General features: G+C 36.6%; 1 protein-coding gene across 1 annotated transcript in view; it reads right to left on the bottom strand.

Moving 5' to 3' along the window:
- The window catches only part of arid5b (AT-rich interaction domain 5B), a 65494-nt gene extending 40036 nt beyond the window's left edge, over positions 1 to 25458 (bottom strand). Inside the window, exons 1-4 of the mRNA XM_066692825.1 lie at positions 25162 to 25458; positions 24552 to 24806; positions 17579 to 17813; positions 3229 to 3459 (exon numbers count right to left, since the gene is read on the bottom strand). Of these exons, the coding sequence (XP_066548922.1) occupies positions 3229 to 3459; positions 17579 to 17813; positions 24552 to 24806; positions 25162 to 25182 (742 nt within the window). The 5' untranslated portion in view covers positions 25183 to 25458. The remainder of the gene's footprint in view (positions 1 to 3228; positions 3460 to 17578; positions 17814 to 24551; positions 24807 to 25161) is intronic.
- Positions 25459 to 25805: the final 347 nt, after the last annotated feature.

Genomic DNA, 25805 nt, shown 5'->3' with positions numbered 1-25805 from the left:
GGGAAGAAACTGAACATCACAAATCGTCCAACATACTGCTGAGAACAGTATATGAAAACATACATATGATCTCAGATTTGGGCAGCTTTTCCCAGTGACTGCAGTAAAAAGCCAGGACTTAATCCTCTGTCTCAATTTTGGAGAATAATGCAAATTATCAGTCTATAGTATTCTTTCACAGTTCTAATTACATGGTGTGCTCACCGAAAACAGTAATTATTTTAAATTCTGTTTACTTTACTGCTCATACAATCCCTTCTTGAGTGTATTAAATGATTATATCGTTCATATTCTGGAATGTCCTCAGTCTCACAACACGGCAGAAATAGATCTGTTCGGGAACATCTGGATATCATTAATAACCTGCATTAAATCTGCGCTCGCCAAATAAGAGAAAGGTCTCAGTCGGAATTTGGAAAATGTTCCCACTTCAGTAACTGCGTATGTTTTGTGAAATACAAACAACAGGGTTTCAAACAAACAAACTGCTTCTATTTTAAAAAAAAACCATAATAATCAACAGAAAACTGGGGCAATTACAGTTTCTATGTGGTCAACATAAAATGCACACTATAAATAGAAATCAATATGAGATCTGTTACAAATATGTACAGAACTATATACTCCATCAGATTTAAAAATACACTGTTTATTTAAGAAACATGCCTGCATTGTATCAGATTGCAAGAGGAACTGGGTAAAAGGTTCTGAAAGATTGTTATTTAGTGCACTGCAAATAAAGAGCTACAATGTAAATTAAAGTGCCTGGTGTTTCACAATATTCTAAACACATGCTTACGCACGCTGAATGATACATCTTTGCCCATTGTCTAATTATTCAAATGTTCCTTGAAGCACATGTTCTCTGCAAAATAGCTCGCCCACTTCCTTATAGCTTCCCAGAGTCCAAGAGCATTCATATTGCCTTTTTCTGTGCGGCACAACATATTTTTGATCCAGCCTGGAGATATTAGTATTATGCAGAATAATTCCCTAAAGACTATGATTGCAGTACTCAAAATATTTTACTATGGTAAGCACATACTGCTTCATTAAAACAGGAACAGAAAGCCTTTGTGATTACAACACAATACAATAGTACTACTCATAATTAAGAAATGATTAATACAAATACTGTTTTTTTTTTTTGTGTCCAGGTCTCAAAAAAGAAGAGCATTCATTTTCATAACCATGTTTTATGCTATAAAAAAGGGAGTTTGCAGGGCCTTGATAATAAGAGCTAAAAAAATAAATGCATACTAAAATGCTCCTTCTGATCTTTTCCAGCAGCAGTCACTGTTGAAGGCAAAACTGAATATGATTTGAATATCATTTGATTTAGAATAATTCAAATTACTAACCCTGCTCAAAGTAAAAGCTTAAACTGAAGGCCTCTTTATTTGAAATATCAATTGGTGCCTTTTTTTTCCTTTTTGCATAATTTCTCCTTAAGCAACACAAAATCATTCATTTATATTGTATTGTTATGTGGAATTTAAATTAGAATAATATGTACAGTATCATCCCCACCCAAGGTTAAACATAATGATATAGAAAATAATCAATTTCTATCCACCCTATCTCTGAATTCTGAAGGACAACAGGATACTTCAGTGCTACTTAAAATAAACTCACAGGCTAAAAACATTTAAATAGTAAAGGGAACCTTGGACTGGATAAACCTACTCTACAATAAATTAACATTTCAATTTTTGTATATATATATATATATATATATATATTCATTTTGACTCCAGACTCCTCTCAAGAAAGACTTCTTTATCTACAAACATTTGGGGCTTGTACGGTGGAGAAACAAACAATAACTCGAGAAGAATGTGTAAACAAGGATAGTGAAGATTAGGTTTATATATATAAAAAAAAGAGAGATCAATGATTAACCTGTCTTTACACTGCAGCAATAACCATTCACTTCATTTTGTAGTCTTTTCTCATCTACTTTAGATAGCCAGTTGCTGCAATATTCTGAATGGGAATTATTGACTGTTTTGTGCTTGAGTGCAAGAGCACAAATCTCAGCGATGTTTGTTCAATGCTGGGTGTTAATAAGGGAAATGTAGTGGAGATCTGTGGAAGCCAAGGGGAATGAAGCCGAATAACAGGAGCTCTTGTAAGGAGCTCGGAGAATTCCAAAGGTCAGGGTTAGAACTTCTAAACACTGTAAACAGTACCCTTTCTTGCCAATAACTGATTGCGATTACTAGTACTCTGGCAGCGCGCCCATTAAAGTGTGGATTTTACAACTGACTGTTTCCTTTAAAGAAAATATGCTCAAAGTACCTAGTGAGTACCGCACAGAACTTCCCGTCAGGCTAAGAAAACCTTGGTTAACTGCGAGCAGCCGGCCGCCACAGGATTATTCAAAACACTTGTAAGAAGGCCAGGCTATGACTTGCAATTTTTTTTAAATGTTCCAAAGTGAAAAATTCGATAATCTATCTGGCCTTCCTTCAGCGGCTCCTGATGTCTTTCACCAGTGGTATGGGAGTGTGAGGCCGTGTTGTACAATGCAAAAGAGTTGGATATTTAACACCCAGGGCTACTTTTACAATATGAAGCCAAATACATGTCATTTCACTAATGCATTAAGGTATTTTCCGTCTCACATAGGTTTCACTTCCAAAATAAAATCTCTCTCTCTAATAAACACAGTATGTGGAAATCATTGCTCTAAACCTGGCCTTAATAAGCAACATCTTCCAAAAAACAAATGACTTCGGCTAGTATTGGTTTCTGCTACCAGGTGTTGCAGTAGTTTATAACAATTTATGTAGATGCACAAAACAGAAAGTGCCTTTTTACACCCCCTATTGACAGTGCAGTGGTTTGTACAAACTTCCAAGCTGAATTAATGTATTCACTGGAAAAATGAAGGCTGGTAAATGAATGTTAAGCTATTAGTTTACTTAGCAATTTTGGTTTTTCCCCAGATTCCATTTGGTTGTGCGAAATGTGTGCTTTTTGCACCACTTTCAACTAAATGTTTTCTTTGGTTCATGGCTTCTAGTGCCACAGAGCGATCACAGTCTAAGGAGCTCCAAGAAGATGGGCCATGAGGAGATAACTATACTACGGCTTGGACTGGATCATTATTAAAGTCTATTCAATATTTAAATTATTAAATTATTCAAAATTAAAAATAACAGCAACAGCAACAAAAAAACCAAAACGGAAAGCTCTGAACATTTTAACCGGCGACTGACTTACCGAACTCGTCGCAGATGCTCTCGTTGCGGATGAGCGTGGGGTGGTCGAAGGTGTCCCTGCAGTAGAGGATCTGGGTGTTGTTGTTGAGGGAGGCGATGCCGCCCAGAGCCAGGACCACGTGGTCGGTCAGCAGGGCCGAGGGTCTCTCCCGCAGCCGCGCCACCATGGAGCGATACCGACAGTACTGAGGGTAGCTCAGCACCAGCACCTTCCTCTCCTCGTCATCCTCACCTGCACACAAACACACAACACAGGGCATCTTTAGCTTTGTGTCTGTATACACAAAGGCATGTAGGCCTACACATTGACGTTTGCTTGCCGATAGCTAGATAGATAGATAGAGATGTAATGAGAATAAAACAAGTTCCAGAACTTTGCGAATTATTAGAGCAATGACCCACATATTTCAGATGTCTGTGCGTCGTGGATCTGGTGTAATTTGAGCCAATTATGGAGCCCAATTCCTAAATTGTCAACAAGCTGCTGTGGGACGAGCTTTAAATGAGCTAAAGAGGCCCACAACGCACACTTCTCACCTGGCAGTATTTTCTTCAGCGCTGGCTTTCACCATAGAGTGTAAGAGCAGCCCTTGCAGGACTCGAGCCTGCAGGAATATCAACACTGGCTTCATTTCACCAACAATATTTCAAGACCCACTGGTGTATGTTTTTGTTTTTATTTCAGAAATCAGCTTGGCTATTCAAGTGGTTGACAGATGGAAGTGTGGTATTACCTTTCCTCTTGTTTGATTTTCTTCAATACTATTAAACTGGCTGTAGCAGGCTGCCACCCTGAAGGCTTTTGTGAAGTTGGCCCCTGGGCACTAGTGAATGGTGTGCTGCCAATCTCAATACATAAACTTGAATAACAACCCAGGCGAAAGGCAGAAAGAGTCATCCTAATCAGCGTAATAGACCAAGTGTATCCCGTGGCAGGTGGAGGTTTTTAGGATATTTGGTAACACGTTCTTATTGGCTGACAAATTAGCTGCTCGAATTAGGTCTCCGTTGTGCCCTGTTTGTCTGTCCAAGACCTTCCAGGAAACAGGCCACGTTGTTCAATAGTCAAACAGGAGCGACAGACACGGGCATTTGCTGTCGAACGGCATACGCTGTGAAGTCATTGAGATCCTCCTGCTTTATACGGAATCATCATTAAACAGTAACATAAAACTCACTCGGTTAATATACATCAAGTAGATACAGTATCGCAACCAAGTGGTTTCATATTTCCATACACTGCAGTGTAAGGGCTTTCAGATTTTAATGACATTCTCCACTTTTTTGGCCACTCGCGCGCATAAAACCGGAGCCAAGGAATCATAAAATAATCCACCAGATACAGCCAGAACAAGTTTACATCTGTTGTCCACAGTCAAACCTTATCCCCCTCGTAAAACTTCGGCCAATACTCTACATTGCAAACTGCATTCCACAGAGAGAGAGACAATCCAACAAATAATAATCTGCGAAATTCCCATTGCTGGATACTTAGAATTTCATGAGAAAAGGATACTTAATGTTTGGGAACATTAGTGAGAGGATACTGGTCGTTAGTGGTTTTCCGCAATATCATAAGATATATATTTAGCAGAGCAGAAGTCATGTTTTTTATATTTTTATACACACCATTGAATTATCTTCATCAAATCTTTCCAAGAAGAGAAAACAAAATCGCTCAGTTACATAACACAGGCAATTATGCATTATGGTGCATGACTGTCACAACAATGCATTTAAATGGATTTCAAGACTTCCAATTTGAATCTGATGGAGGAATAAAGCAAAGATGATTTTTTTTGTTTATTGTGGTTATCCTTTTATTGGTCTTTTATGCATGTATTGTATCCCCCTAAGAGCCATACATCAGCACCCCCTTGAAGATCTGAAAACTGCACAGCAGGAAAACACTGGTTCTTTTGCCTTGGCAAAGGAATTCTAAGCTCCCCATTCATTCACTGTCAATGTTATGAGACTGTGATAGTCTTTTCAAAACTTGGATCTGTGGCCGGGTATTGCATTCTTAACAAATTCTTAGCTAATGACCAAACGGTGTTCAACTTCCTAGTTTTCCATTAGTGGGATAGAATAGCAAAAGCAAGAATTATGTTTCATTATACATCATTGTGTTGTTGACAACGACTGCACTGTTCTCTGTACCTCCAAATCTTCCTGTAAAATATATGAATCAAATGCAGCAGATGTATTTTTTTCCAATTGCAGACAGCAAGTATATTTATATATATGTGTGTGTGTGTGTGTGTGTGTATATGTGTGTGTGTCCTCGAATTTTCCCAGGAATGATGAGTGTTCAAGGGAAAAGAGAGTGGAAGACATGGTTGCTGTTCTGTAATGGCATTGATTAAGTGTTCTGTTTACAAGCCAGAGAATATACCCATTCATTTGAGATTCCTCAACGCATTGTGGTTTCCACATTGTATACCCTGGGGTAAAACAGGGACCATTTCTTTTGAATATGTTCGATGTTCCATTGACTAATACTTCAATGAAATGTAAACTCTTCACTACGAAAACCCCTGACGACAAGATCATTTCTGCCTTCACATGCAATTAACATAGTTAACCTTTGTTTTAAATTGTCCAGTTTTTTCCCCCCTAGCAGCATAGCACTGCAAATCATAAATGTATTTCCTTATATTTGGCTGATTAGTTGTCCTGTAGGCAAAGATGAGCCCAGAGAAGGCAGTAACCACAGACCTTTTTGTTCCTAAAATCAACCCTTTTAAATAAAGGGATTCTTATCTTTATATAAGCAATTTAATTGGTTAGGGCTGCACTATCATTAGAGAGCAAGGAAAATCACATTATGCAATTTTCTTTTAATACTCTTGACAAGAAGCCTTTGTGAGGAACCCAGGTAAGCACCGATTGGTTGCAAAATCAACCCTAAAATCTGCTTGACTAAGCTTCACATGTCTTATCAGATCAGTGAGACTGGACTCAGATTCTTAACTTTGTCAATGTTCTCCAGCGCAGCGCTCACGTAGTCAAGCAGAATGTCTAGCCAACTGTGGGAATATTTACATAATGGCTTTCAGCTTGCTTAAATGATCCAATTTAAAAAATATATGTTATATACATATGCACAAATTTAGATGAATTGATATATATACACATACATACATATATATATATACATACATACATTATATATATATATATATAGATATATATACATACATACATTATATATATATAGATATATATATATATACACATACATATATATATATATATACATACATACACATACATATATACATATATATATATATATATATACATTATATATATACACATATATACATACATACACATACATATATATATATATATATATATATATATATATATATATATATATATATATATACATATACATATACATATACATATATATACACATACTGTCTACATGTTAAAAGGAAACCTAAGGAAAATATTTTACTATGCAAACTTAGACTATAATAATACATTAATATCCTTTGCCTAGACATCTTGTCCAAATATATTTATGGTTAATATTTTAATGAGAAAATCATTAGTTCACAGAACTGTGACCACAGACTGTCTGCTTTGGATGGGTATGAAAATAGACAATCTGCACACTTTCCTGTCCTCTGCTAAATGTTATGCTTTATGTGATTAAAAAGAAAACTATTCCACATATCCTAATATTTAGTCTAATGTTACACATATAAAAGTGATAATATGAATGTTTTGTGGACTCTACTTTGTACATTTCTCAACCACAAAGCTACAGTTTCACCAGATAACCAGATCAATATTTACAATCTTTACAAGCTCCTATACATATGCTTTCAGAAATGTATTGTATGTACTTATAAATAATTGAGTAAGTCAAAGATTCTTAAATAAGTATCATTCAGATTTGAATGCTCTCCAGCAAAATAACCATCACACTAACAGGAAATTGGTCAGTATCTTAAGAGATAAAGTCAAAAGAAATTGTTCCAAAACAGCCCTGAAATATTTCTGGACAGCAGAGCTGAGTGATTGGATTCTTGTGCAAACATTTTGCAATGTGTCGCTGCTCTGCTGCTGTAGACTTAGCATAAACCTCAAATACTCACTAAATCACACATTTGTTCCCTGAAAGACAAACACTGCTCCTGAAATAAAGATTCCTTCTCAGCCACACCCAGAATAAGACATGTTGCACACTTTTTATTTTTTCAAGTTACTATGCTAAGTATCTAAAAACAATATTAAATAACCACCTCTTCCCTCATTCTTGGTAAGTAGCTGTTTATTTTAGCTAGTGGGATAAAAAAAACTTGAAATACAAACAAATTGCACACTGTGACTTGTTTTTCTTGCTGTTACAAAGCTAAGTAGTAATGCTGATGCTAAGAAGATACTGCCCATGTAGTTTGTTTTTCTTCACCTAATTACCTTAATTAAAGCACTAGATAATTAAATTAAGCCATTTTAACTTGTATCTTACACAGGTGAAATTCAATTATGATAACAACTGCCTTTTATCTGGTGTCTGTTATAAACTATTTTCATTTTAAAGAGCTGCAGACAAAGGTGACTATTCAACAACAGCGACAAAACCCCTTTTTGAATAACATAATTAACCTCATTCATTCAACAAAAACATTGTATTTCTTGCCATTTCATATATTAATATTATTGATTGTTTCCATCTTGTATATGCATATAAGAAATCAGAGAAGAACCTTAGTTACCAACCGCAAGAGTATGGAAAATGAAACAAAGAAAATATACAGCGAAAAAAATTAACCAGAAATAGTCTGTTTTGTATTCAGGGTACGGCACTATTTGCTGTTCTACTAGTATTGATTTCAGGGTTGCACTGTTTTCATTTAACCAGACCCCTTTCATATGTATAACACAACTCTGCATCGAGCTTTTTTCTGCAACATCCACAGTTTTTAACAAAAGACATGACACAGTTAGCAGCATGCAAGCAGCTCTTCAAGCTGTTAGTCTTTATTTTAAAAATAGGAGCTGCCAGTAAAATATGTGGAAAGAATGTAAAGATGTACAATCTTCAGTAACAGTTTCACGTTGCTACAAGATATAAACCCTTTTCATATTTAAATTAATTTAATAAGCTCCCAACACTACTTAAATACTTTCTCCTTCTGTATCTGGGACTCGCACAAGCCCTATATCAAGAGTACAAGAACTTTTCTCTTCAATTCAGAATTGTTCATTAAGATCCATTAGGAGTCTAACCAGCTTTTCCTTCACAGCGTGTATAAGAGTCATCAAAGAGGATCGCATTTTCACAGAGGTTACAAAAACCTGAAGGAAACTTTGTTGAAAATATGTGCCTGGAAAAATACTGTACAAGTTTGTTCCTGCAGATAATTACCTAAACTGTAAACTGTACCACATTTTGCCCGCTATTTACCTTAATCACATTTGTGTGATTGTGTTTTAGATGCCAAAAGTAATATGTGAAGCTTTAAGCTTAATGTATTCCAAATTACTGAAAACAGTCATTGCTGAGTGCACTCTGTATTTCTCCCAAAGCCACGATAACTTGGGTCTTTATTTGTTAAAATCCAAATTGACTTAAACCACATATTCCAAAATATACCCAAATGTCAATGTAAAACACTTTCTTGATGATTTATGCTACCTAGTGTTATTTTATTACATTAGACATTCCTTTCTCTAAGCTCTGTGCTTTCAGAGCTGCTCCCTAGCAACCAGCAAAAGCACTGCGCTGATTTCTATATAGCTGGCGCCGTTCCAGTTTTAACTGTCTGTGTTATTGATTGGTAGATTGCAAAGTTTGCATTTAATAGCTTCTGTAATACATGACAGAATTATACAAAATTCCTCATGCCAAATTGTTCATTCGCCTGACAAAGAGATTGCTGTTAAAAACAGAACCAATATATTAGGCTGTGCTAGACGAAGCATATTTTACTTAAAATACAATCAAGCATTTTTGTTCCATCCAAACGAGCGAGTAAATGCCTGCACCAGAAAACATATTATTATTTTAAACTAATCTAACAGTGAGCAAAAATAGAAAAAAGGTATTTATCAAGAGTCAGAAGAGAAACGCTGACCTAAGATCTCTATACAAAGCACAGCTTAATATCATTCCTTTGTGTAATCCCCTAGACTGACACCGATAGTATTGTTTGTCTATTAAAACCAATTCAAATGCAGCTCGACAGCGGTTACACACAGGAGGATATGTGTTTTTGTGAAGGTGCCTCAGACATGAAAGCCAGGTGGGGAGCATTTGGACACTCATAAGTGGGTTCCTGATCCACCTCTCCTCCAAATAAACACATTTCTGTAACTAAGATATATGTCATTCCAAAAATTAAATCTTGTCAGACTCAAAGATATATATTGTTATCATCAATGTGTCATGAAGTCTTATGAAACAGAATCCTATCTGGGTCATTTTGATCACAGAATGTTTAATGCTGGAGAAAAAACAAAAATCTGCAAGAAAAATCGAATGAGAAGCAAAATGCACTTTACAGTTAAGCATACTACAAAATAAAGTGTCATTCTGGAAGCTATAGAAGTGGGTCAAGGGAATTATATTTGACTTTTGATTAAACATCCTTGTCTGTGTGTTAAAAACAACAATAACAACAACAAGCAAAAAACAATGACAAATTATTTGAAATTACTGAGGACCTAATTTAATAGTCATAGCCTGCTATAAAAGAAAGAATACCATATATATATATATATATATATATATATATATATATATTTGTTATTAAGAAACAAAAAGCCTCCAGAGTCAGCCCAATTTCCAATATAAAATAAGAAAGACGAATAAAGTGCTCTGTCAATGCCTTCCATTGTATATGCCTGTAATTATACCTTCAACATCTCAAATCACCAGATTGGTGGCTCAGCTTAAAACAATGGTCAAATTTTCTTGTTTAAATACAAAAGCAGTATTCATGTTGTTGTTGTTTTTTTAGATCATTCTATTAATCACAGAAAGTTGAAAACATATCAGAGACTAACTACAAGCTATTTTAAACACAAAGTACCAACTAATCAGTTACTGACCAGATAAATACAGCCCTGCTATTGTTTATTTGACATATTGTGACAATACAAAATGTATCATAAATCAAATGTCTTCATTGTAAAGGCCTTTCCATGTTTGTACTCTGGCAAGTTCCCCCATTCATTGCTACAGTGTTGACGTTTCTAGTCGTCTCACTGCTCATATTAAATTACCAGTATTTATCTGTCCTGACATTATTAAAAGTGCAACGCAGAGTTTTCCCCCCCTCCGTTCCTCACAGAAGCACCCCCAGTTTGTACTGTTCATAAAGTCAAGAACAGAATTTGTTGAGTAGAAAAAGCACAGTCTGTCTGAACAGCCTATTATACAAACTTATCATTCACCTCAATAAAAATATGTATTGTTTCTTGTTTTAATAAGCAATTTAAATATTTATCAACCGCCAATGTAGGTGTCAGAAAGATGGCAACTGCAACAATATCCAAACCCTTACGTCAAAGCACTTAACATAAGCCTATTTCCTAAAATGAAAATTAAATTCTAACAAGACATTCTGAACAATAGTTACACCCATTTTTTTTTTCCTCAGCCGCTGAGTGGGTAAAATGATTACAATTTGCCTGAGAACAGGAAGAATGACAGAGAATAATGGCAATGCTCAATGAAACCAATTAAAGAGTATTTAGAGTCGAACACAAAGGACGGATTAGATGGCGGCTGGGATAACAAGATAGTACATTATCAATGCACTATTGTGTTGATTTCTTTATTTGCAGTCATTGCTAGACAGGCTTTTTCAATTACTGTCCAAAGAATAAATCATTTATAATTCCAGGACCTGTCAGAAAACAAAAAAACAACAACACACAGATTTTACAGAATGTATTAATTTTACAAGCATTCGTGCCGTGCTTTGTCCAGTCTCAGATACTCATCCCTAGCAGCATATTTCAGTTATCTGCAATTGAACTGCACAAATCAAATTGATAACATGTAAACAATCTATTTTACAAACTGAAAATGCAACTCACTTGTAACTAAAGCCTAGCCTGAAGATAAGCCAGTGTATTTATTACTGTTGACTTTAAGGACAATTAATCTTCCAGGGAATTAAAAATGACAAACGGTATTTAAGAGAGCATGTATTTAGGTCTGAATTAGTTCATCATTAACTGAATTCATTCACTGAAATATAATTATTGTATGTATGGCACCATTACAAAAAAAAATAAACCTGCTGGTATGGTATTAAACATTTTTGACTTTCTTCCAAGTCAACAAAATAGACATTTTCCACATTCTACCCTTACATATAGGGGAGATGCTAAATTTAGCCAGTCTATTGATTCCTCCATGTTTGAAATTTAAGAAAGGCTTCTGATATTTGCACCAACCCCCATCTTGATCTGTAGTGATTAGCTCACACTTACAACAGATCATTACTCATTGTGAGTCAATGAAGCTTTGCTACAGAAATCACAAAAAGGCACATTGTATTTCCACAAACCCAGCATGTCCCCTCAGGTTAAAATTAATAATGGTAGTGTCGCAGCCTGGGGGATTTGGGGGATGGGAGTATTACATAAAGCACACTGAATTACATTTAGTTTAAATTTGTAAAAGGAAATCATAATGCCATTCTGGAATATAAAGAAAATAGATAAACAACAATGTTTATACAATATTTGACTACGACTTCTGTGAGTCTTTTGTCACACAGCTGTTGGCTGTTTGGGGTCTTTCATGTTACGGAAAAAGTCAAATTAATAACTCCACTGTTGTTTCAGGCCAAGTAATGGACAGACAATAAAACTATTCATTTCCTCAAAGGTCACCCCTTGGAGACGTGCTCATTGTTTAACAGTCTACTAGCATTGCTATTATCCCACAGCAAATTGAACCGAAAGAGCACAAGCAGCTGGAAATTACAGAAACATAATGTAAATCGGCAACAAAAACAAGAGGGGGGAAAAAAGTTTATGTTACAAATCAAGAGATGATTAAACATACGTCTTCTTTTTGCTCCGTGTTCAAATCTGCTCATACTTTCTTAGCAACTAACAGAGTTTATTCCACTCCAGCACACAATTTACTGCTTACAGATTTTGAATTCTTGGCGTCCATCCAGACTTTAGTCATAAGGGAACTAATGATATGAGCAGATCAGTGTGTTATAATAGAAAAAAGCTCATGTAAACTTCCAACAGGTCTGCAAATAATCAAGACATGATGACTATAAAAGAGGCAGTCTAAAAATTGCTCAGAGTGCACACTAAACCACTCAATTCTGTTGAACTGAATGTAGCTGAATATAATGTTAAATAAAACATTAATTTAATTACTTCAGAATGTTTGGACTTCCAAATTAGTTTAAAGGAAGTGCATTCCAGAAATACATGGTTTATATCATTTGACTGGGCAGGGGAATGATCATCAGCAAAAGGTCTACTTCGCAATCTGCAAGTAATGAAAATTGGAGTGAATAACCGTTTGTGTCAGAGCTGTGGTTAAGGCATATTCTTTTAAACTCATAGCATCTGCATAAGAATATCCTTTGTTATGTTTGCCTTTAAACGGAACACAATTTCCTACACACAATCAGGGCACGGCAATATGAAATCATTTGTACTTAGACCAGAATAAATTACCTGGGCTGTGAGCAGCGAACATGTCATCTGTTTTTACTTTTCCATTTCTCTACTTGCCTGTGTCAGCACATACATTCAGTAGAAGCCACAATTCAGAGGAAAAAAGAAAAAAAAAGCCAAGACATCAGTAAAATCACATTAATCTTTGTTCTAAATCGTTGATATCAATGGCATTTTAGGCATTATGTCATTTAAACAGAAGGGTCAGTGAACATTGCCTGTAAATGAGCGAGCCAAACACAGTTCCTTTAGAACAGTGAAATCCAAAAGGGCTTCACGCCAAACGCAGTTAACAGATAAATCACTGTTCATTCTTTTCTGCTTGACAACAAACTGGCTGCAAGCAAATAGGACACCCACTACACATCACATCAATCCATGGGCATGAAACAGAATGGGCAATATATGCTCTCAGATATTGTATGATGAGTTAGCATGTTTTGAAACCGTTTCTTTCAAGCAAAAGATTCGAGTCCATTATAATCTGGGATGTGCACGCCTGACCAAGCAAGTTAGCCATAATACTGCACTTCAATCTGTCCACTATTTTATATCCTTCCTTACACTGTCACTTCAGTAGCACCGAATTTCTGTCCCCCTTTGGCGCATATTGAAACATATGTACCGAATTAAAAGAAGCACTGTGTTTATTAAAGCTGTCATATTTTGCATATATTGTGGCGGCCGCAAACTTCCTTTTTCTCCGTCACAGTTTTGTAAACACTTAACGACTTCAAAGGTTTCCCTTCCCATCTAGGCTCGTACATCTAAAATATTCATCATCTGTATTTTCTATATTGATTCTGTTCCTTTTTCTTGCTGAGTCCCTGTGTTTTTCCCCCGTTCCCGTCTTTAATTACCCGTTCTGGTTTACTACAATGACACTTGTTCATGGTTACTGCGCAGGATGACTAAACAAACACACAAGTATGTTAATACACTGTGAACAGTAGTGCCTCAGAGACCTTTCAATTAGCAAAATAATCAAGCCAATGCTATTCTAGACGGCCTGCGATGTGGTTTTAAAGCATGCAAACCATGGCTGTTCATCTCCTTTTTCTGACTTCTAGTAAAGAGGATGCCTCTATGTTCAGAACAGTAACTGTACTTGTAGTATAAAACTGTTAACCATTCTAGTTTCCAGGCGGTTGTGGAGATGCTGGTGTTTCAATTGAGCATGTATGTTTTCTCTTATGCCAAAATCCAATTTTGATTACATCACCATTCTCCAGCCAAGAAAAAAACAACCTTGCGCAATCCTAGTCATCACCTCTCTAAAATAGGGCTACTCAATGAGATGGCATTTTACATTTAGGAATGAATCATGAGTTTCATATCCTTGTTCCTATCAAAGTAGATCATATTCAGATGATTAAGTTAGTATTCCTGTTCCAATATTCAGAACTCAAATATACTTCTTCCATTCTTTGAATTCAAGTAATTTTCCATCTGATGAAACTAAAAAAAAAGGAGAATGTATTTTTCCAAAAATAATATACAGACTGGCCTTATATTGCAAAACAATTAAATGTGACCCAGAACACTTACAACAGAATACACGGGATATGAGCATTTATGTGAACCAATGATTCCTATGTTTTTATTTTAAAGGTCTTTGTGATATTCATAAATTCAAACGTTTTAAAGACCCAAGAAGCAGTCAACCCTAAGATAGACTGCCATTCCCAACCTAATTTCAATTATTCCAAATGTATGTTTTGCGTGTTGAAAGAAATATAAATTCTGCTCAAGTGCTTAGCCGGGAAGGCATAACTTCAAATCTGTCTGTAAAGTTACCCTTAATATTATTATTACCTCTTGCACTCCATTATGACCCAAGTCTAGTGTGTGAAAATCATTATAGCTCTGCCGTCTCTCCTGAGATGTGCTTAAATTATAACACCATTTCTATGCTTCAGTGCAATAATCACTTGGGTACAGGGGGTAGATAGGCCATTCTTGCACTAATTACTGCACATATTATCTGAATGAGAACACCAGAGCAATATAACACAAGGAAGTGAAAGGAAAAAAACACACAAGACTGATTCAGAAAAGAATCAAACCATAAAAGCTGTACAGTTATGGCTATTAACTTTGATTAGATACAGGCTCAGGGTCAACCCCTCTCTGATCATGACAACGGGTGTGATTGACATTTTTAAGGCCGAATAATGAGTCACAAATTGTATTTATATTAAAAAAAAAAAAAACAATGCCTTCCGCACTAGGCTCTTACAAATTGAAGAAAACATGTTTTATAGCCATCTAAGCTAACCGCCACTTCTCTTTTCCTTGGCATATGGCCATGGCATTTGTACATGATGATGTACTGAAAACAGTTTCCCTTCATTATTAAAACATGCTGGATTTCATCAGGTGAACGTTTCCTTTATTTTTTTCTAATCTGCCTCAATTATTATTGAACTCTGTTTACATCAGCATCTGGGATCTGATATTTTTCTCATGCAACTAAACAGATTTCCCCACGGAATTGTTAAAGCACCTATTTAACCAGATAAAGTGGAACACAAGCCAAAGAAATTGGGTTGGGGCTTCTATATATTAAAACTTGCCAATTTCACTTTCAAAAGATGTTGTTTTTATATGATTATGCTCCATTATTTAAAATAAAGTTATAAAATTCAAGTTAAATGACAAATTAGTTTATTTGTATGCTTTTAACTTTGTAATTATTATAATTTAATACATCTCTTAATAATGAATTGGCTTTTACTGCAATGCTAAGAGGCATCTCTCTGAACACAGTTACTGTGGTTATTTCATGTAGCTGTTCAATTAATGATTCATTTCATTCAGCAACGCAGCTTTTAAAGTCTGCTTTCTGCAATTGAAAGCATAATGCTCTGCTGAATTATCCCTTTCTTTCTCTGCATAACAAAGAAGTGCAAATTTAAGCTAGAGATGGCCTCTGGTACTCAGCCAGAATATTTAGCTTACCAAGCGAATTCAGAGGCATTTTGAGTAACCGCATTTAGTATCCTGACAACACAAACAGGCTGATATAGTCATTAAAGAGCAACTCATTAACATTACAAAAACCTATATACATAAATAATAAGGTTACAAGTCTGACAATAAATAAATCCATTAACACACTCTTTTTTTCTGCTATTGATTCTTTATGCAGCTGTAGTTCTATGTAAGTGACAAAACATTCATTATTGATTTCTAAATCTAATCTCTATATAAGAATCTAATAAAAGAGCTGATTCAAGGGCAATATAACATTTGGTTCCATGAACTCAAACAAAGCAGTATGCAAAATAGCTATGGCTGGGAAAGAAAAATAAAAGACTAATCAATGACAGCATTATAAAAACATCCACAGAGGGTAATATGATAGGCAATGCTTGTGTGCGTCTTCCCATATGTACTCTTTAATAGAAGAGGGCTAGATGTCTTGTAAATACCAACATCACACGATTCAAAAACCATAAAGACAATAAAATGTTATGGTGCTCAGACTGGACTGCATTCAAAAGCAGTTTGTGTGTTCTGGTGCATTCAACTTAAACAAAGTGCTTTAAATTGGAACACGGTGTTCAGAATCTTAACACATCACATGTTTTCATAATGTTCTGTCCTTACAGATCATAGTTTGGGTAATGACGAATGATAAACACTAAATGTGGTGTAAAACGTAATCCCACAGCATTGCAAATATGTGTTCAAGAAAGGGCCCAGTCGAACGCTTGCATTTTTACTGTGTACATTGCTCCAAAAACAAAATTCATTGTGCATCGCTGATATAATGTCAGGATGACAGTTATACGGTTCTGAACATCAACCTGTAGAGGAACATTTTCTTGGCATCAACCAGATATCTGCTGTACAGAAATGCAGTCCAGAAAATGACATATTTATAAGCCAATAAAACTTACACTGCAGCTTTTATAATGAACTATGAAGGACTCTGCAAGAACTGTGGCATGTTAAAGAGATGTATAAATACATGTTATATAGTTTTAAACTACACCCTTAACTGCAGTAAAATAAATATAACCATAACCTTTCACAGCGACATTTATTTTGCCTTTCTACATAAGCAATCAAAGTTAAAATAGGTTTTTCGCCATTCCTCTCTGTTTTCTACCAACTCTAAACCACTATGCTAAAATGTAATTTGTAAGAGAGAGTAACAAATTTAAATATTAACTACGGTAACACAATACAGTTTTGCAATTCTATGCATCTACACCTGCTATACCAAGCGTGCTGTAGTTACACAATATTTCTTTGCAATAGCTTTCTTGTTGCAGTTAAATTCAAGCAAGCGATGGAATAACATCTTTAGACGCAATCACCAAAGATGAGTGATTTCTGTGTTTCAAGTCAACTATGGGCGAGATTAAATCAAAACTTTGACCCACCCGCTAATAGCAAACTACAAACTGTTCATCATAGCGGTTACATTTAAGATTAGAAGAAAGTGTCATAGTGTCAAAAATGAAGCCGCAACTAAGTACAATTCTGTAGTTTTCTATTAGTGGGTGGGTAAGAGTTTTGATTTAATCCGGCCCTATAGTTGATTTAAAAGTCAAACTCTAGGGCAAAACACTGGCAGGCCTGACAAGGATCACACAAATAGATAGATAGACAGACAGACAGACAGAAGATAGATAGATGAATAAATAAATAAATACCCAATTCCGCCTTCTCCTTCAATACATCTTTGAAGTTGAGGCCGCTGTTGAGGGTTGACTCTCTGTATTTCTGCAAGACGTCCCTCTGTCCGTTCTTCCCCAGCTCTTTCTGGGTGGATGGCTTTAACTGGACCGCTTTGAGACCACAGGTCCACTCGGAGAAATCCAAAGTGGCCCATTTCACCAGATTGTCCAACTTCACTATGACTTTCTCTGAAACAGCAATAATCTCATCCTAAGAGGAACAGACAGAATGAAACATGTTAGTTCCAGGTGTGTATGGAGGTGCTGTGGTTTTATTTAACTGGGGTTTGACAGCATCTCTTGCATTGGTTTCCTTTTTAATCACATGCATTCTGGTTTTAGTTGATTCATTTTGATGATTAATGGGCTAGGAATGATGCAAATGTTCCTGAACTTACTTCAGAAGAACACATGACTTATTATAATTGAAAAAAATTAATACACCCAATGGCATCATAAATAATGTCTCATATTCAAAAACAAAAAAAACTTTAGGATTACTAAATAGTTCATAGATTCTTTTCGACACAAACATAAACATCCTTTTCTCCTCTCTTCTTTTTCAGTATTGAAGTAGCTTCCTTACAAAACAACACAGATATAATCAGAAACCTCTGTTGTCAGCTAAATTAGAATCACAAAAAAATCCTGCTAAGCTTATGTTTCTGGAGAACAGATGTTTAAAGGCAAACTATACAATTTTCAGTAGTCAAAAGAGCGACAGATATACATATCAACAGCTTTGATGTGAATACTAATCCTTCTTTGCTTTTCATCAATGGGGGATAACCCCCTATACTAACATTACTCTGAAGGAGGTTTGTGTAAGAGTTTAAGGTTTAACTAAAGGACCAGAATTACAGGTCTCGGGCTCACAATTTCTGTATAGTACAGCTTAGAACACTTAATAATCCCTATTATATTTGTTGTGTCATATTAAAAAAATGAAAATACTATGCAGTAAAACTTACCATGCACTACATTCACACTTAATCTGCTATCATGGTACTAAATAGACCTATTCCACAGATGACAGATGTTGAAACTTATTATTTTAAGTGCTCTATGATTTTTATTTTTTTTACATTTGAAATGTCTGAATAATGTGTGTTTCCAGTTTAGCAATCATCAACAGCAGAAATCTTAACCTCAATTAAAGTTGTAAAACTACTGTGCTACTAGTCATTAGTAAAGATTTTACCTCATTAAAAAGTACTCTTAGGCTTTAGCACAATGGCAATAAGATTAATTGACTATGCGTTACATGATTTTATAATTAAGAAAATGTGTTTTATGATCCCTATGCTAACAAAATGCAGCGTTGTACACATCGCATTGTGTGCTGTAAATATATTATTTGCATTTAAAGGTGAAATCACTGGATTGGATCATTTGTATTCACAACAGTGTTTGAAATGACTGAGTTAATAAAATGTTCCATGCCCCACCCTTATTTTTTTCCCCTCAGTGTTTCTAATTACAAGAGCAGCAAATCTAATACACAAAACATATGTGATGTAGATTTAAGATGCTTTTGTACTTCAATTTTCAATTCCCCTTTGATGTATTGAGAAATGTTATCAAAACTCTACTAAAGACTCTAAAGTCCAACCATTTGCTTGCCTTTTGGTAGAAGAAAAGTAGTGAAAGGTGATCATATTTACAAACATTAAGTGAGATCTCCAAACCCCTGCAACCGCCCTTTAGGGAAAATAGCTGTAATCCACAAGCACTCCCACTATTGGAATAGAACGGGAGTTATTTCATAAGTGTTTACATAATGATATATATGCATAGTTAAAAGGACATATCTGTAACAGTTATCCTTTTTATCACAGATACACGTTTGTTTATAGCAAGTCTTTTTTTCTTTTCCACTGAAACCACAATGCTAGTAGAAAGATATTCTGGTGAATGCCCCTTCACCCTTTCATGAGCTTGCACCATTAAAAACAAAATGTACAAGTGAATGTAAGTGCATCCTCTCAAAGCAACACTGAATCGAATTCACAGACTTCTGTTTTCATGTTGGTATAAGTGGGTCAAAAGCTGCTAATCCTAATTTCAATGCAGTAAACTGTGCTGTGCTGCTATTAAAAACCCACCCCACATGCTTGTATCATTTGAATATGTGTAATGTTGTTTTTGTCTTGGTTGTTGTTTTATAACACAGTTAGCACTAATGTGTTTTCCTTGTCAGTTCAACGGGTTGTTGATGTTCATAAAAGCTTCCGAGACAATGGAAGCCATTCATGAAGGTTTAAATGTTATAAGTTGGGTTATAAGGAACATTCTGCAACTTATTATTACACATTAAGGGGAATTTAAGTATTAGCTGACTAAAGCTCTGCAGTGAAGCAGCTATCCCACAAACTGTGTCATGCTGAGAATGTTTCACTTCATTGCTTCCAGAGGTCACTGCAAGAATTCCCTAGGTCAGCAGAGATTTGTACACCTGCTTGCATGTCTATTGAATTATTGACCTGGTAACATGAAAAATGTGCCTGACATAAAGAGAGGAAGTCTTTTTATAAAGTTGCACACTTAAATAAATAATTTTCTTAACTTATAATTGACCATATAGCTAAGTTAATTGACTTAGAAACATAAAACGTGTCAACTCTTACTAAATTGACGTAAAATTGTTTGTTTGCTTGCTTTTAGCATTGAAGAAACATACAATGGCTATAAATGTAACTAATAAATATGTTTGTACATAAAGGCACTCTTCATGATATTCTTAAACAGAAAGAACGTAATATAAGGCAACATTGTATTTCTCAGCTCAATAATGTTTCATTTCGGTTTTGTTTCCACTTGTTTTAGTGACGCTAATTGCCCTTAACCTTGGAGCACAAGCCAAGATTTTGCTTAATATAGTTATATAAATGTATCTTTAAAACAGAAACTTGCTTCATTCTCAAGGAAATAACTATAATATGTATTCTGTTATTTATTGTGTTTAACAGCCTTATGAAAGTGTGTGGTGATGATAATATGGGCAAATTCCAAAATCTGTAAATAATTTACATTCACTCTTGCAAGAGGGAAATTTGCTTAGGGGCCATTTTCACACTGCTTTACTGGAGTCATGGAGCAGTTTTGTTTTGTTTTCCCTTAGAATTCCTGCCATTGTTCGAGACATGTGTCATGTGGTGAGATGTATATAGCCCATATGTAATAGATAAGTCCGGGAATATGTGGCACTTGCGCTCTATGTTTAGGTTGTTTGTAACAGCTTGATCTGAGAGTATTACATTTATAATGTTACCTTTAAAAAAAACAAAAACAGGTTATCTCATTTAAACTAAAAATATATGCCAAGCACCTTTAAAACACAAGCATGGAAGTCTGCCAAACAGCCCAGATCTCTGGACCCATGCCACTGAATTCTTCTGCAATAATAATGTTCAAGTCTCAAACCATACTGTTTTGTAATTCAAAATAATAGAGAACAGAAAACTAATTAGACACTGCTCAAGTGTTGTTCTTCATCCAGCTATTTTAAGGATTACTATCTTAAACAAGATTGAAAACATAATCTGTCAAATCACTTTTAAGTGTTTTGGTTTGCACATTAAATGAGGGTTATTTTTCCTAGTGCATTCTCTCTTGGCTCTCAATAAAGGATACACTAGGGTTAATGGAAACCAATCATCACAAATTCATTATATAATGTATCCATCATTAAAGTACTAACATACTTTGCTTTTGTACATCTTGTGATATCCACCAAATGGCTAATCATATTTAGGTTAGAGTTAGTCATTTCTGAATCAAAATAAAATGCCAGTAATGTATCATGACATTTATAAATTGAATTATCTTGGAGATGTTATATAAAAAAGTCAAAGGATTTAGTTTTTGCTATTTGAAAGAAAGGTAAATGTAATTGGCTAATTATTGCTAATGGCAGCTGTTTTCTATTTCCAGCTATTTACACAGATGCCTATTTTAGAGCAGAATGAATAAAATAAATACCCCCTATCTTAAAGATAACCTCTCTGTGCTGACCTTGAATTCAGACACTACAGACCATTAAAAACATTTGTGGCGGTAAAGCTTTTAATCAATAAGATCAGTTCAGAACATTAGCCAACTATTACAACAACAACAACAACAGACGTAATAGTATTAGTTTGGTACTATAAATCCATATTAGTAACAGTGAAGGTGGATGCAGTCAGCCAACTTGAAGACGGTATATGTCTATTTGCTTTCTGTGTCAGGCGGTAAGTAGTTTAATGCTTGTGAGTTTTGGCAGGCACTGACCTCAAAAAGAAGATACAGTCACTCCAACAACGTAAAAACAGCACATGTCTTAATGAGAGTGTAATGTTGCCCTCTCTAGGATCAAACTCAAAGTGTTAGATTCTATAGGCTGCCTGCCAGAGCCAGATCACTGAGTACTTGTTGCTGTTTCTGTTGCTGCTATTCTGCTAATGAATGACTAAGTCAAGCCGGAGGGGAAATGACATCACCTGGGTGTACAAAAAAAAAAAAAAAAAATGCATCTGGAAACATACTACCTGCTTTTATCACAGTGATCATAACTGTTTATTGCGCGCGCATTACATTAGCAAATTAAAGACGTGTTACGTTTCCCCTGATTTACACACTCCCTTATGACAGGATTGTATTTTTTATTTCTGTTTGAATACTAGGACGAAGAATGTCTAGGTATAAAATGTAAGCTAATAATTAACATAAGAGAAAAATGACAGAGAAAACTTTGTCCTTCAAGACCAGAGCTAAGACAAGATGTTATCGTAAGCAGTAGGAGTCAGAAAATACAATTCAGAAAACGTTCTTCTGTCACTGATCTTTATTCCTAATGAACATTGCCCCCACACTGCAGTAGGCAGCAAGTGGACTCTCGCACAGGTTAATCTGATCCGAGACAGATTCAGCGGGCTAGGTAAGTCAACTTCATGCTACTGCCACGCCAGGCCTCCCCATACGTCATTGTCTTTCACCGTGTTGAGAAGGGCTTAGATTATTCAGTCCTAATGCAAATGTCATTCAATTTGTCAATTTGCAGAGTGCTCTTGCGACAAGCCCGGAGTCACATTCGGGGTTTCAAGTTACCACAGGTGAGGGACTGCGACTGGGCCTGCGCGTGGTTATTCAGATTTACCATATGCCACTAATTTTCCAGAACCATTAAAAAAAAAAACAAGTTCAGATCAAGACCACACATTTGCAGGGCCGCAAAATGTGAAGCACATGCTATAACACACAAACAAACAAACAAACACATAAAAACAAGTATCCATGTAAAATTGGTGATAAGTTATGTAAGGCGACTCAAGCTTAATGTGATTCTTTGCCAGAATTCCCCACCACCTTGATCAATAAAAAGAGTCATGGAATAATTATCATCCCCTTAATTAGGTTAAGTATATATAATTGCTAAGCATTGTCCTTGGATAAGCAATCCTCTCTCTTTTCCACATCACCAATCATGTAAACGTAATACATTTGAGAAGCAAATAATTCGCAATGCTGGTGTGGGGGGAGGAGGAGTGTGTGTGGGGGGGGCCTGAGGGCAACAGATGAAAAGTTTGAGAGATTATCTGAGAGAATGAGAGGTCAGGTCTTTAATGCCCCCCCCCTTACTGGATACATTGTATTTACTCGAATGAACCACAGATCAATCATCACATAAGCACTTATAATGTGATATTCCTACCTGATGGAAAACCTGTTGCATATTATGAAAAGGAAATGTGATACTTAACTCCTCAGAAAAAGAAAAAAAAAAGTACAATAAAAGTTCAGAAGACAAGAGCAGTTTTTCTCTACAAAACTGGCAGCTTAATCTGTCTGCCCTGCCAGTACAAGATAAAACCTGCTCAGCCTAAAAATATATGTAACCCACAGTTGTGCTATTATCTAATCTCCATATGGATGAATAATAATATCAATGTAAAAAAAAAAAAAAAAAAACGCCATGTAGGCTTTGTAGAGAAATCCATTGCCCAAGCTGGCACTTAAAGAGTTAACCACTCATGCACACAACACATGAACATTTAGTTCCCCCTTTATAGTCCAAATAAGCATGCACAGCAGCAGTATCCAAAACCGAAAATGCACCGCTTTGACATAATAACCTTCATAAATGTCACCCTGTCCCTTTAAGGCATCGCATCTGGCTGCGTTATGATCGGCTCGCTATTATTATTATTATTATTAATCAATTGAAAGCAGTTGATCGCCTATAGAGAAAATGTCCGCTTACACCAGCTCTTGTCTGGGGCGATATGTCATCTCTGTCTTGATGATTGCACGGCACACAAACACAGCCGGAGCTGTGAATTAAACCTGACACATCATATTTTATGGATTAGCAGCCAGTGTTGTGCTCACTCTCGGACGTGTTTGTGCTAGTTAGCTACACGTCTGTGTAAAAATACGCCCTGGCAGACAGGAGCCGGCGATTTGAATTTATTCTATTGCACGACGTGTCATTTATCACCTTATTCAGCACGACTACAGCAGCCCGATCGCTTTTGATCTCTCTTTTTGCCTCCATTTCGTAATTTCCGCCCTATTTTTACACACCAGAGAGATATTAAAGTATGCAAACACACACACACACACACACACACACACCAACCCCGGTGCCACAACTTTGCAGCGCAACAACCGGGGCAGCTCGGTAAAGGTGTCATTTGCAATATCAATTGAACCCCCTCCCCTCCAGTCCTGATCAACCCCCCCCACCCATGCAAAAACACAATCGGGCTGAAATGCATGTGATCACAGTCTATGAAAACGTGAATTAAACCAAATCAATGAAGGAGAAGATGCTGGCTTGGCGTCACTGCGCATAGAAAACAGATACACATCGGTCATATTCACCCGAGCTGGGGGGGTAGGGGGGGTTCAATCTAGCTAGTGCCAATGCTTGAACCCAACTTTTAGCAGCAGAAAAGCGTGCACTCACCTCCCCGTGACTGACAGTCCGTCCCTGGGGAGTATCTTCAGGGAGAAAATAAAGTTTGGAGCTGGATAAAAGTTGCCTGCTCGTCCTCTCTTCCCACAACAGCTGGAGCTCCGCTATGCAAATGGGCTCCTCCGGCTTGCAGCGCACCAAGAAAAAGTCGCCCAGGGACAGGATCCGGGGTCTGCCTTCAAGGTTGAATTTAAAAGCCTTGTAGAAGATGTAAGGTCCGTGCAAACCACAAGGTGAGCCGACCCACTGCGGAAACAAGCAGCGCCCATCAAACAACCACGAAAAGCAACCCGCGGGGCTGATCAATAGATACATGGAACACAAACACATGCAAGTGGATACATTAGCGCAGCCCCATTCAAGGAAAAATGACACATCTCAAAATGAACATGATATTGACCCATTTCTCTCTCTCTCCCTCCCTCTCTTGCTCTCCAAATCACATATTATCCCTTTACACGTAAAGTTTTGTATTAAAAGTTTACAATCTGCATCTCAGGCGTGCGGGGATGAGTCGCACGTCAATCCCCGGGACAGGGGGGTATATTTGCGGGGCTGAAATGATCGGAAAATGAGCCCTGAGCAGAGTCGCTGATCATACCTTGAGTGAGTTGGGCTCCATCTCGACGCTCTGAATTGATTAAACTCTACATTCTCTCCAAACTTGTTGGCTTGAATGGATCGCTAACGGTCCTGGCAGGGGAGAGCAGATCGGGGCTCCGCGTCGGCGCCACGGCCAATATGAAACGCGGCCCGGGCGGGGGGAGAGGCTTGAAAATGAACGCAAACCAGTCCTAATATTTGCGGGGGGCGTCAATTTGGCAAAACCGTCATTTTTTTGTGCGCTGACCCTACAGTCGCGCCGAGTGAATTATAAACAGCAGAGGCAGCGCCGGCGAGGTGGCCGTGTTCCCACCGATGGCTGCTTTTTAAAAATCCAAATATGTCTCAACTGAAGCGCTTTTGCTCTTGATGGAGAGGTGTGTGAGTGTAAAGCAGCGTGAGCCTCGGTGATTATTATCTGCTGCGAAAGGGGAACTTTACCCCTGCTCATGCCGGGCTGGTGGAGATATGTCCCTTCCAGGACCTGCGGCGAGGACGTCTGTATATGTATAATAGAAAGAACATTTCCTGCAGAGATTCAGGGGCGCTCTTGTCTTCTTCCAATTTTTACTGTATTAGATTAGAGTTGGACTTTTGTGCAATAGTTTGGATGCGTGCATTTTCGAGCCGGGGGGGTGTTAA

The sequence above is a fragment of the Amia ocellicauda genome, chromosome 20, assembly GCF_036373705.1.
Source record: "Amia ocellicauda isolate fAmiCal2 chromosome 20, fAmiCal2.hap1, whole genome shotgun sequence".
Taxonomy (NCBI): Eukaryota; Metazoa; Chordata; class Actinopteri; order Amiiformes; family Amiidae; genus Amia; species Amia ocellicauda.
Note: the sequence above shows the minus strand (reverse complement) of the source record. Positions and strands in the feature narration are given on the sequence as shown.